Below are 13,473 nucleotides of genomic sequence, written 5' to 3' on the forward strand. Positions count from 1 at the left end.
TAAGGGACAAAATGACTAACAGTACGAGATATTTACTGATGTGGCAGGCATGCACTGACATAGTGATAATGTGGTAAACTTGGCATTGATATCAATGCCGCATTAGCAATAAGTCAGCATCATGCCAACAATTTTTATTATTATTATTATTATTATTATCATCATCATCATCATCATCATCATCATCATCATCATCATCATCATCATCATCATCATCATCATTTTGGGACCTAACTATAAAAGGTTAAAAGTACATGTCCTTTGAGTATAAAATATAAAAAACACATATCTTTTAAGTGCCAAAAAAAAGAAAAGTTTGGGCTCTGGATGTTAAAGTTTGAAAGTATATGATACTTAAGTGTATTTTAGCTTTGATTTACAAATAAGTTCTTATATTTTGATAAATAAGTCCTTAAATATTATAATTATTTCTAATTCCTTTATCCCTGTGTCTCCCTCCCACTCTGTTTTTCTATGTCTATGTCTTTTGCCCTCTCTCTTCCTATTTAGGTCTCTCTCTCTCCCTCTCCTCCAATTTAGGTATCTCTCCATCCTTCTCTCCCTCTCTATCCATCTCTTCGCCCTCTCTCTCTTTTCCTATTTAGGTCTCTCTCCATCCCTGTCTCACTCTCTCCATCTCTATCTCCCAATATCCATCTCTTTCACCCTTTTTTTCTTCTTATTTGGATCTCTCTCCATCTCTATCTCCTTCTATCCATCTCTTTTGCCTTTTATCTCTTCCTATTTGGGAATCTCTCCATCTATCTACAACCAAGTTAATGATCCTCAATTTTAGCATCACCGGAAGAATTTTTTGCAACTTATTTTGGGATTTTCGGAATACCTTTAAGAAATATAGAAAGAGATAGATATTAGAGAGACAATAGAAGAAACATAAGAAAAAGAGATGAAAATGAGAAGAGAGAAAGGGGAAAGAGAGAGAGAAAGATGGAAAGAGACCCACATAGTAAGAGACAGAGGGTGAAAGAGATGGATAGAGGGAGACAGAGATCGAGTGAGGGAGACAGAGATGGAAAGAGACCTAAATAGGAAGAGAGAGGGTGAAAGAGATGGATAAAGGGAGACAAAAATGGAGAGAGAGACATAGGGATAGAGAGAGACCCAAATAGAAAGAGAGAGAAAGAGAGGAAGAAAGAGATGGATAGAGGAAGAGAGACTTAAATAGGAAGAAAGAGGGTGAAAGATATAGATAAAGAGAAACAGAGTGAGAAGGAGCGATAAGAGTTAAGGGATAATATTTAAGAACTAATTTGTCAAAATATAAAGATTTATTTGTAAATCAAAAGTAAAATATACTTACCTACTCTCAAAAGCATTCAAGGCTGAGTTTTCCTTTTTTTTAACACTTAAGTAACAAGTGCTTTCAACCTTTGATACTTAGATCTCAAAATAAATTATAATAATAATAAAATTACTGATGTGGCACTTACTTATCTCTGATGTGGTGTTGATATCATGCCATATAATTACCATATTTGCCACATCATCCCTATGTAGGTGTATATTTTTCACATAAACAAATATCTAACATATAGTCACTCTATCCTAATGTTAGACTACAACTCTTATATATATATATATATATATAAAGACTCAAGGATCTTTTTAATAAAATGTGTAAATCAAGGATATTTATATATATTTTTCCCATATTTTTTTAAGGTGGAAACTTGTAGTAATATATATAGGTGGCTAACGGGCTCCTTAATTTGCGGCAGAATATATTAATATTAATATTTAGTCCTTCCTTATAAATAATATTTAAATAGTTTTTGTTCTTATATATATATATTAAAAAAATCAGTTACAGATTTGAATTAAATAATTTGAAATACCCTTGTTGAATGGGCAAAGTTAAAGCCAGCGCAGGTCAAGGTAAGATGAAGCCCATTATATAGGACAAGTATATTGTAGTAAATAGACCCAAGATTGAAAACTTAAGATGTTTGTCAAAGTCTGACGACTGAACATTTTTCTTCCCAAGAATACAGCCCATGAATGTTTTTATACGAGGGAAAATTATTGAGATACAACAAGACACAAAGAAGTTGGGAAGTTAGAAGCAACAATGCCCAAAATGAAATTTTCCTTCTTGTTCATCGTCCTGATTCCGTGGTACAGGCCTTCACTTTGCTGCCCTCAATATCAGGAAGAAGCTCTTCTCCAATTCAAACTCCTTTTACTGGAAAACATTCCCTCAGACTCTGAGCTTAGGGTCTTAAATAATTGGGACCCTGCTACAGACTGTTGTCAGAAGTCGCTTGCGATTCCAACACTTCACCACAGGTGACTCATCTTTATCTCCACGAAATCTTTGCTCCTTCTTGTATTCGTATAGCGGTTGGTTGCTTTTATCCTATAAAAGATGTTTTGCCGTCTCATATTTTAACTCCGCTCTTTCATATACGAACACTCCAGTTACTTGACATTTCCAGTAATAACATACAAGGCGAAATTTCGGGAATTGGGTTTTCCAATTTGACTGAAATTGTAGAACTTGATATGAGTGATAATATGTTCAACGGTTCCATTCCTCCTCAGTTGTTTTCTTTAATGCATCTGGAGACACTTAATTTGGGTAGAAATTTGATTGAGGGGTCAATATCAGGCAGCAGAATGGGTGATCTTAAAAATTTGAAGACTTTGTCATTAGAGTCCAACTTCTTTAATGGAGAGATTCTTGTACTGATGGGAAACCTCACCAATTTGAAGACTGTGTCATTGGAGTCCAACTTCTTTCATGGAGAGATCCCTGTACAGATGGGAAACCTCACCAATTTTGGAGAAATTGTCATTGGGATCCAACTTCTTCCAAGGAGAAATCCCTGTAGAGGTGGGAAACCTCGCTGATTTGACTGAATTGTCTCCTGGCAATAACAGATTTACTGGAGCAGTTCCGTCATCATTATGCCATTTGAAAAAGTTGAAACGTTTGGATTTGCATTCTAATTTGTTCTCCGTGAGCATTCCATCCGAGATTGGTAACCTGTCAGTTATTTCATCTTTGCTCCCAAATGACAACGACTTGGTAGGAGAGATCCCTCCGTCAATGCAAAAGATGGGACAGTTGGAGGAGCTTGATTTGGAAGATAACTGCCTTCGGGGTGAAATTCCAACATGGCTGTTTGATCTCATATATTTGACGGATTTGAAGCTTGGGGGAAACAAGCTTGTGTGGAAAAACTTGACCATAGTACCCAAGAGCAACCCATCTACTTTATCTTTAAGATCTTGCAGTGTTTCAGGGCATATTCCCTTTTGCCTTTCCAACTTTACAAATCTATTTCACTTGGACTTAAGTGAGAAAAATCTCATAGGAAGCTTGCCTCCATGGCTAAACAAAACAAATCTCTATGAGTTGATTTTATCTATCAACTTTCTTTCAGGTTCTTTGTTCCCTCTCTTCCAGTTTGAACTGTTGCAACAACTCGACTTAGCAAGAAATAATTTTTCAGGCAAGTTGCCAGATAACATTGGTAAAGCTACACTGATGAGAAAGCTCGTGTTGTCTGGCAATGATTTCTCAGGACCAATTCCCAATTCCATCTCAAATATGTCAATGCTATCGATTATTGACTTGTCAAATAACAGATTTTCAGGTAATGAGTTCCCAAGTTTTAGGGCACTATATCTCGATCTTTCTTTCAATAAATTTTGCGGTGGTCTTCCTGTTACGTTCTATGAACGGATAGTGGTTCTACTACTAAGCCATAATGAGTTTTCTGGCGTCCTACCTCCGAACTTGATGAATTTAAGTGAACTTGCATGCCTTGATGTCCATGATGATAAGATCACAGGTGAAATCCCAGCTTTCCTTTCTCATATGTCCACTCTTCAAATTTTGAATCTGAGGAATAATTCTTTTCAAGGGCCAATTCCTAACAATCTAACAAATCTTACAAGTCTTCAAATACTTGATCTCTCTGACAATGACTTCAGCGGAAAAGTGCCACCTGGTTTGGGAAATCTTAGTGGAATGATTTATCCTAATTCCGATGCTTCGTTACTTCACCTGGATAAACTTGTCTACAACCGCTGGAATATTATGTCAGTCTTCATTGTATATCCTGATTTAGAAGTATTTTGGAAAAATTTGATGCGAGATCTTCCCGGCCAACACCTTCGTCTGTATACCTTTTTGGATTTATCAAACAATCAATTGTCAGGTTAAATTCCTAATACATTGGGTTGTTTGAGAAATTTGAAAATATTAAACATGTCCCGCAACAAGCTCTCAGGTAGAATACTGAAAACACTGGGTGAAATGGATAATTCAGAGAGTTTAGACTTGTCACACAATAGGCTTTCAGGAGAAATACCACAGACATTTGGAAAGCTTTCACAGTTGACCGACTTGCAGTGGAGCAACAATGAGCTCACAGGTTCCATTCCAGGTGGCCCTCAAATGGACAGGTTGAACGATCCAAATTTTTATGCTAACAATAGTGGACTATGTGGGATGCAAATTCAAGTACCATGTGAGAAGGCATTACCAGAGCCAAAGCCAGAGGAAAGTGGGAGCCAGGGGTCATGGTTTTCTTGGGTTATGATAGGAATTGGATTTCCCGTTGGATTTTTCTCGACAGTCCGGTCTTTCTATGCCATTGGTTACTTTGATGATGCCCCAAAGCGCGGTCAAAGACGCCATGTGAGGCAAGGTGTTCGCTGTTAGTAACATTTGAGTGTGATTTAATTTTTCTTGCGTTTTGTTTACTTTCTATTACGAATAAAGTGCAGTTGCAGTTGTAGACATGCATGCTGCATCTTTAAATTATGTAAGCAAGAAAGGAGCGTCAAACTCCCTGTCTTGCGTGTCTTTGTTTTTCTTGAACATCGTCTGCAGCTTGCAACCATGCTTACTGCTGTGATAATCTTAGAAGAGTTGTCTTTACTCTTTAATCCATTTGTCTTGGTCTAAATATTTTTACTAATATTTAAATAATAAGAAAATCTTCAATTTCTATGCTTAGAATCAGTTCAAGGCAACTCTCTATCTGTAATTAGGGAAAATCCATGAATGAAACATAATCTCTATAGCTATCTAAAGCTAATGCACCATGTAGGTTATCATAACAAAGAAAAGACAATTTGGAGTACTTTACTCCCCAACATGTCAAGCAATATATATATAGAGCCCCCCTATACTCTTCTCTTAAATCTCAATCTACTAGAGTGTCTCTCTCTGCTTTCTTTCTTAATAAAAAAAATATGGGTCCCCCCCCATCTCTCTCCTCCCTCCGTGTCCCCCCCTAATCCCAGTGTCCCCTCTCCTCAAGCTCTGTCTCTTTTTTTTCCATTTCACCATACATATACCACACCACCACGCCACACACGCCATACATCATTACACAAACTTAATCATAGACTTAAATGAAGTCACATGTGGGTGGGACCGGAGGAGAGAGAAAAGGTGTCTCCTCTCTTTTATTACGAGCTTTAAAAATTCTAAACTTTGTCCTCGTAGTCTCAGCAATATAACTAAGCTAATGCAAGGAGAAAAAGTAGGGTCGAGTTCACTATATGCATTTCGCGAAAACAACACGTCGGGCGTTGACAATGGTGGATAGAAATAAAAAAAATCCAATTTGAGACTTTTTGATTTTTTGTATGTGTTTGTAAAATTTTTAATTTATGGACATGGTTGAAATTGAATTTTGAAGGTACCTACATGAAGTGCTCGAAAAAAACTATGAAATTTTTACTGACCAGCAAAAAAAAAAAAAAAAAAATTTTTTAATTTTGCAATCTCAAGCTCCTCAGCAGCACTCACCTCTCGGTTTTTTTTTCTTCATCATGGTTTTTTCGAGAAATTTTATTAAAAAAAAAAAAAAAAAAAAAAAAAACAAAAACAAAAAAATAAATTTTGCGTCAATGGATTTCAATGATTGGTGTGTCGAGTGGAACTCTGGAAGTGTAGGTGAGAGGTTCGATCAGTGGTGAATCAAGGTGATGTCAATCGAGGTTGGACGGCCGGGGCGCGAGGGGATAGTGGCTCGTGGTGCGCCGCGCGGGGGGAGGAGCGGCGGTGGGTGGCGAGAGAGAGGGGAGGAGAAGGAGAGAGAAGAGAAGAGAGAGAGAGAGAGAGAAGAGGAGAGAGAAGAGAGAGAAGAGAGTGAAGAAAAAGAAGAAAGTCGAAAAGAGGAAGAGGGCGTCCGACGTCCGATTCGACGCCCCGATCGGATAAAATTTTCTTTGCTTTGGGACAAAAAACGAAAAAAAAAAAAAAAAAAAAAAAGAAAAAAAAAAAAAATAGAGTCCCCATAAATTAATTTTTAAAAAATCATCAAAGTTTTATATTTTTAAAAAATTGAACCCGATTTCTAAAATCCGAAAAATTTCAAATAATTTTTCAAAATTTAAATAAAACAAAATATAAATAATTACCTAAACATAATAAATTTAAAAATTAAGAGTGTTACAAAATGACTAAAAAAGTTTAATTTGAAGCAGTATAATGACACACGCCATCTTCAAAAATTAATAGGAATTCAAATTTTTACATCACCAAAAGAACAAAACAGAAGCAGCAGATGATGTTTAATGTTTGTGTACCCATAAAAACAATTCAATTCCAGAATCCAGATTTATGCTTAAGCTTTAAAGTATGCAGAACACATTACGTAACTCTTAAGAACTAAATGGCAAATGCGCTTGCTCATCATACATTGAAATGAAAACATAACCAGAAAGCATGGCCAAACAAAATGACATTTTATCCATAGTCTAACTAAATCAAACTAATTAAACCAATGCATGGCTTACTGGATTGGATATTATATATGCAGGCTTCACACATCCACAATTCATGATTAGATGTGGATCCTAGGGGCTTTTTTTCAAAAGGAGGCAACTGAAAAAAAAAAAAAATACTAGAAGGGAGTGAGAGAGAGCTGATCGCTAATATGACTAACTTTTAGCAAATAAAAAATTTTAAAAAAAATTACTGAAAAGTAATTAAACGCTACTTAGAATTGCGTCCGGTTGTTGAACGTTACTTTAAGAAGTGTTTAACTACTTTTTACTCCTTAAAAACACATATTAATTACTTTAAGATATTTAAAAAACTTTTTTAATTACAAAATCATCCATATATTTTACAAAATAACTTTAAATATTATAACTATTTATAAATAAGCTCTTATATTTTTGTAATTAAAAATTTTAAAATTATACATAAAATTAATAACTATATAATATAAAAAATTTAAAAATACAAATATTATTTATATGTAAAAGAGCATTAATATTTATTTAGCAAATTAATAAAATTAGTATAGTGAATGAATTATATTAAATATTTTATAAATATTTGAAAATTGATATTATTTAGTATTTATTAATTTAATAAAATATTAAATTATGATAAATATTATTAATATGAATTAATAAAAAAGATATGAATAAATAATTGTTGAAATAAATTAATTAAATATAAATAAAATAATTTATAAATATTAAATTAATATTTATGAAATATGAAATTAAAAATCAAAATAAATAAAATAATAAAAGTAATGTATAAATATTTTAAATATAGTTTCAATATTTAATAACTTAAAATTTTGATAATTAGTTTATAATAAAAAGCTTTCAATAATTATTAATCAACGAATTATATGGGAGAAAAAAATTGATAATTAGATAATAAAATATAAATAAAATAAATAAATATTTACACTAATTATCTTGATATATATTAAGATTTAATTATTTTTTAATAAATAAACAAAAGTGACACAATTATCATAAGAAAATATTTATCAAAAAATTTAAATAAAAATATAAAAAAATTAGACAAATAATTTGAATATACCTACAATATCATACAGAACATCACTAATACAGGAAGTGAAATAGTATTTTGCATCCTGTAGCATAAAGAAGACAATCAAGTTGTGACACTTCATTATATTTTTAAGTTATTATATTTATTTTATCATTTATATTATTTTTTACTCAAATATTTATATATATTATTTTTTTTAAGTTGTCACCTTTTAGAAGAAAAAACCTGAAAATTTATAAGACCCATCTAAAATTTAATAAAGAATCCTTTATATATTTTTTTAAATACAGATTTCATCAAATCTATATATATATATTAAAATTTATAAGATAATTCAATTTTTTATGATTGTGAAATTTTATTGAGCTTCCCCTGATCTCAAGATTTTAATACAAATTCTAATTGTGAAATAATTCAAGCCCTCCATGAGATTGTGATATTCTCCAATCCTAATAAATTATAAATTAAAGAAATAATATATATATATATATATTACTTTTATTATTTTATTTATTTTGAACTAAATTATTTCAACAGTTATTTATTTATATCTTTTTTATTAACTCATATTAATAATATTTATCATAATTTAATATTTTATTAAATTATTAAATACTAAACAATACCAATTTTAAATATTTATAAAATATTTAATATAATTTATTCACTCTATTAATTTTATTAATTTACTAAATAAATATTAATGTTCTTTTACATATAAATAATATTTGTATTTTTAAATTTTTTATATTATATAGTTATTAATTTTATGTATAATTTTTAAATTTTTTATATACAATAAATATTTTTTTTAATTTTATAAATTAATCCTTACAAATTTTTTAATTTATAAATAGTTATAATATTTAGGATTATTTTATAAAATAATGGATGATTTTACAATTAAAATTTTTTTAAAGATCTTAAAGTAATTAATTCATATTTTTAAGAATAAAAAAATTATTAAAAACTTTTTAAAAATGCGTTTAATAGTCATATATAATTCTAAATAATATCTAATTACTTTTCAGTAATTATTTTTTTTATTTTTAATATTTTATTTATTAAACACTATCTATACCGGTGAGTAGCTTTCTCTTTCCTTCACGTAAACCAAAACACCACCTTTTAATAAATACTTTTCAAGTCATCCTTCTTTTTTTTTTTTTTTCAGTTGTCTCCTTTTGAAAAAAACTATATATTCAGAAGATGAATTCTAATATGGGTCATAAGTTGTTTTGTTAGTGTTTGGTGGCATGGTCAGAATAGACCCCAGAAGTTAGAAACATCTTTGAAAAAAAAAATAAAGGCCCCTGAACGGCCATGCATCTAAAATAGAAAAGTTGAACAATGTAACCTTTATCTGGCCTTGAGCTTCCTGTAGTCCTATCTAGAAAGTTTTCTCTGATTAGTGAATCTGGACTAATGGGTATCTCGGTGACGCTAAACACCAAAGCTTGTTCTTTCTATTCCTCCTTCTTTTATATACACTCATTTAGTCATCTTCTTCTTTGGGTTTCTTTTCTTCGCAACCACGTCTGAGATTATGTCTACATTACTCTTCGGAGATAATGAAGAGTTTGAAAGTTTTTTGGCTGAAGAACTCCAGAATTTTGTGGCGGGGAAGACAGAGAATGCCCATGAGTCATCATCCTCTACTTCGCTCTTCCCGTTCCTGTTTTTGATGGGCGACGGGGATGAGGCTTTGAGCATAGTAGAATTAGCAAGCGGTGAAGATGCTCCTAAGGAACAGGCTCGAGGTGCAAGTAAAGAATACGTTGAAAAGATGGAGAAGGTGATGATGGAAGGATCGGGATTAGTGTGTTCAGTTTGCTTGAATGAATTGTCGATAGGGTCGGAAGCTAGGCAGTTGCCATGCTGGCATGTCTACCATGCAAACTGCAACGTAGTGGCTGTGTAAGAGTAAGACGTGCCCTCTTTGTTGGGCTTGTTGATACATCGGGCTGGATGGATTCAATCAGATGAGCTGCTCTGTATGTACAAACGATTATGGATTACTTCTCGGGATGATTTTTTTCTTTTGTTATTGTTTATACTCATTCTGCAGATTTTTTTAATTAATTTCTCAATATGTAATGCAACTGTTTTATTAATTTTCAAAATAAGCTTCTTCGTAGTGAATATTAGATGATGAATGGATTTTTGTGCTCAAGAATCAATTTTGGATGGAATTTTTTTTTTTTTTCCTTTCAATTTTAGGAAGTGTTGATTTTTTCCTACCTTACGGACCCATTTTCATCTGTAGCTTGGAGGATTATTTGAGTCATGTAAACATGTTGACTTCTTCAATGAAAAATTACCGAAATTTCTAAGTGGCATTCAAATATTTCATTGGTTATATGTAAATGAAGCTATGACTATGAGATATCCATAGACAAGTTCAAGGAGGAAGTGAAATTAATTGAAGAATTGGTTGTGTTAGATTGCATATTTGCCATGAAAATTGCAGAGATGAACCGTTACATATATACATCCTCAATGTACTATTAGATTATTAGATTATGTAGCGTCCACAGAATACATAGGCTGTTACATATGGGTTTTTTTTTTTTTTTTTAAATATTTTCTTAATGCACTATTGGTTAACTTTTTTCGTTGAATTTTTTTGTCAACTGCTTCTATTTTTGTTCGTTTGACTTCCAACTCGAATTCAAGACGTCACAGACGACTTTAGTATTTGTGTTTTCGAAAGTGTTAGTTGTTCAACATTCACGTTATAATTTTTTTTGGGGGTGCAAATATGGTTAGGGAACAGTCTTTCTTTTCCCAATCGGAGTGAAAAAATAAAAAGTCGTCCTTAACATTGAAAATTAACTAGTGGATCTTCTGAATCATTTTTTGGGATTATATAAAAAAATGGACTGATTCTCGGATCATCCGAAGGTCTTATGAAAAAGGTGGCTAAATAACCATCGCTCCCAAATCTAAACTAGCATTATCTTTTGGTACACCAAGGCAACACAATCGGCATCCTTCTCTTTACTCCTGCCAGTATTACAGAAAGCAACTAATTTTGGGAAATCTAGACAATTTTCCCAGCCAAACAAGACTACAATTAAACAATTCATTAACAGCAACAGTAAGGGAGAAAGTTATAATATTAAACCACCATTTGAGTAATTAAGAAAGATGGGAGAGAGAACACAACATATACCATGTCCATTTTGGGAAAATCACATTTTGCAAACCTTCTGGATCGCACCTGTCAAGTCCCAAGATTGGGGGTGCGCGTTGACACAGGAGGGCCATATGAATATCTCCATTGACTGCAAGCCGAGCATTTGTCCAACTTCACACTATTATTCAAGGTACAGAATTTGCAGGACCACGATTTATACTTGGTGCTCACATCTTTGGGCCTTTCTGTGCTGCAAAGCTTGCAGATTGGGGCTAATGACTGCATGAACCCAGCATTATTCACATGCAAATATGTAAGTTCTTGTAATAAGTAATCTATTCAGAAGGGAAAAAAAGGGTGAAAATTCAGTTTCAAGCATAATACTGTCAACTGTCAAGTGTGAGCCATCTTCAAAAAATGAACAAATAAAACTTCACTTACCCACAAGAAACAAGGATAAGCAGCCAAAATGTGTAGCTATAAAAAGTTACAAACCAGATCTACAGTTACGTTTAGGCAACTCCAAAATGTGCTCATCTTACATTCAAATGAAAATATAGCCACTGCGTATGCCCAACAAATGATGTTTTATCCATAAATTAAGTAAATAAAATTAATTTAAATCAATCACTTACTGGATTCAATAATGTGCATACTCCACACTCCCACATGGCATGTTCCTCTGCATTACGTACCTTGTCATGATTAAGTTTGGACCCTAAAGATGAACCACCTGTTAAATCCACAAAACTAGAATCAGAAGGTGAATTTTCATATGAGTTAGAAAATCTCTTTTTAGTGCTGGAGTCATGGTCAAGAATTGAACAAGAAGTTGAAACATCTGTAGAGAAATACACAATATTGGACCCTAAATGACAATTAAAAGAGAGAGCTGTACTGTTATTTGATTGACGATTTCATTTTTTACCATTATCTGGCCTAGAGCATCCTGTACTTTGGCCCACATCTAAAAGGTCTTTTGTGACATCATTGCTACTTTCTCCTTCCTCAAAAACCTTAGCAGACTGAGAACCACACCAAATCTCATCCTGTAATCTCCTTTCTGCAGCCATTGCTGCAGCTTGTATTGGACTGAGTGCAACCATAATGGTGGTATCACCACCAAGCCGTTTAGGTCCAGATGGTAGCATAGATCCCAATTTTGCTCTCTTTTCTGCAGCATCTAAGGCAGCTTTACGAAGAGATGAAGGAGGAGGTTGGCGGGAAAACCCACCCAAACGCCTCCCTGGCAGATCAAACCCCTCCCCCGTGCCGGTTATTCCCTTGGAAAGCAACTCCTCACATTCCTGTCAAAAGCAGCAAAGGATTATTTGTGACTAAAGACGCATGAGATACGAAGTACATTCTAAATGATTGGTAACCCTGCACATCAATCGTTCTAATCATAATAAAATCACAGTAATAGTGTAATCATTTGACTAAACAAATTAGGGAAAAAAAATAGCACCTTTCTCAACTCATCCCAAAGCTTGTAGAAATTGGCGTTGTGAGGACCATGAACATTATGGCATAGTTCATGAAGCATCGTATCCAGAACCTGATCAAATGGAAAGAAATCCCAGTCTCTGTTTGGCCTTCGAAGCCTCAGTTTTACATGCACTCCACCTCCTACATTCAATCCCAGAAGTGCTGGGTTGTTTGGACTTCAGTTCCATTTCCATAAATATTTTCAACAACAAATTTGCAGTGGAAACAACACAAAGAGTAAAACAAAACAAAAATTAGCTTAAACGCTATACATATGAGATGATTGTTTAGTTAATTTGGGTAGTAAAAAGAACCAAGCTTTACACTTACAATATCCAAAACAAAATTAAAAAAACAATAAAAAGAAGAGGAAAATTCAAGTACCAAAATTCGGAGAGGAGCTTGACACTCCATTTGTGCTTACGCATAATGGGTTGAACCTGTTTGGCTAGTTTCTCGAGCATCTTCTTAGCTTTTTCTTCTCCTGGTTTCTTTAGGGCTTCGATTTCCCATACTTTATGTAAATCCCCCAAATTCATCTCTTTCTTCTTCTGGAATGGACAAAATCAAAACCCTAATAAACCCCAAGAATCCAATATTTAAGAGAAATTCGTTAATCGAAACCCATCGCCTTCGTTTTTATCAGTGTTGTGATCGGATTCAGAATTCTCATTTCCTTAATCGAAACTGCAACTCTGCAAGGAAACGATCACTATTGTAATTTTTCGACGGGTTTCTGATTTCGTTGCGTGCGAGGTTGGAGTCTTGGAGACTTGGCGGGATTTTGAACACAACGCGATGCGAGTTGATTCTGTTTTGTCCAGCTGTCTGGAGTCGAGGATTGGTGGTGTCCGAAGAAGATCGCAATGGCCAATGCGTGAAAAATTTTACTTTATTTTTTTTTAATTCTTTATATTATTAAATTATATTTTATTCAATTTTTTAATGATGAAAAATAAAATAAAATTAAAAAAATTAGTAAATTTCTAGTTTTAATATTAATTTTCTTGTATTTATTCTAAATTCTAACAGGAGATTA

General features: G+C 33.1%; 3 protein-coding genes across 7 annotated transcripts; 2 read left to right on the forward strand and 1 right to left on the reverse strand.

Annotated features, from left to right (window-relative positions):
* The first annotated feature begins 2,761 nt into the window (after positions 1–2,761).
* LOC110664029 (receptor-like protein 46) lies at positions 2,762–4,192 on the forward strand. Its single transcript, XM_058137177.1, has one exon. It carries the CDS (start codon positions 2,762–2,764, stop codon positions 4,190–4,192), a length of 1,431 nt encoding a protein of 476 aa, XP_057993160.1.
* A 5,161-nt stretch (positions 4,193–9,353) lies between these two features.
* Positions 9,354–9,728, forward strand: LOC131174115 (E3 ubiquitin-protein ligase SIRP1-like). The gene has a single exon (XM_058137178.1). It carries the CDS (start codon positions 9,354–9,356, stop codon positions 9,726–9,728), a length of 375 nt encoding a protein of 124 aa, XP_057993161.1.
* Positions 9,729–10,785: 1,057 nt separating this feature from the next.
* On the reverse strand, positions 10,786–13,333 carry LOC110663980 (DNA-dependent metalloprotease WSS1). Of its 5 annotated transcripts, none has more exons than XM_021823487.2 (5): positions 12,819–13,333; positions 12,415–12,610; positions 11,875–12,253; positions 11,582–11,664; positions 10,786–11,225 (listed from the first exon to the last, which is right to left on the reverse strand). In XM_021823487.2, exons 1-5 carry the CDS (start codon positions 12,971–12,973, stop codon positions 11,034–11,036), a joined length of 1,005 nt encoding a protein of 334 aa, XP_021679179.2. In that variant the 5' UTR covers positions 12,974–13,333; the 3' UTR covers positions 10,786–11,033. The 5 variants fall into 5 exon arrangements, with proteins under 5 accessions (XP_021679179.2, XP_021679178.2, XP_057991846.1 ...); XM_021823486.2 differs by having other exon boundaries at positions 11,582–11,679; positions 12,819–13,332; XM_058135863.1 differs by having other exon boundaries at positions 11,582–11,679; positions 12,415–12,596; positions 12,819–12,965.
* Positions 13,334–13,473: the final 140 nt, after the last annotated feature.

The sequence above is a fragment of the Hevea brasiliensis genome, chromosome 15 (genome assembly GCF_030052815.1).
Source record: "Hevea brasiliensis isolate MT/VB/25A 57/8 chromosome 15, ASM3005281v1, whole genome shotgun sequence".
NCBI classification, from domain to species: domain Eukaryota; kingdom Viridiplantae; phylum Streptophyta; class Magnoliopsida; order Malpighiales; family Euphorbiaceae; genus Hevea; species Hevea brasiliensis.

Bases quoted from the DNA above. Each gene is read 5' to 3' on its own strand.
- LOC110663980 (XM_021823486.2), bottom strand. From the start codon at position 12,973: ATGAATTTGGGGGATTTACATAAAGTATGGGAAATCGAAGCCCTAAAG. The intron at 12,254-12,414 runs GTGCTATTTTTT...TGCTTTTGACAG, and splicing joins TTTGGGATGAGTTGAGAAAG to GAATGTGAGGAGTTGCTTTC. The intron at 11,226-11,581 runs GTAAGTGATTGA...GGGTTCATGCAG, and splicing joins TATGCACATTATTGAATCCA to TCATTAGCCCCAATCTGCAA.
- LOC131174115 (XM_058137178.1), top strand. From the start codon at position 9,354: ATGTCTACATTACTCTTCGGAGATAATGAAGAGTTTGAAAGTTTTTTG.
- LOC110664029 (XM_058137177.1), top strand. From the start codon at position 2,762: ATGGAGAGATCCCTGTACAGATGGGAAACCTCACCAATTTTGGAGAAA.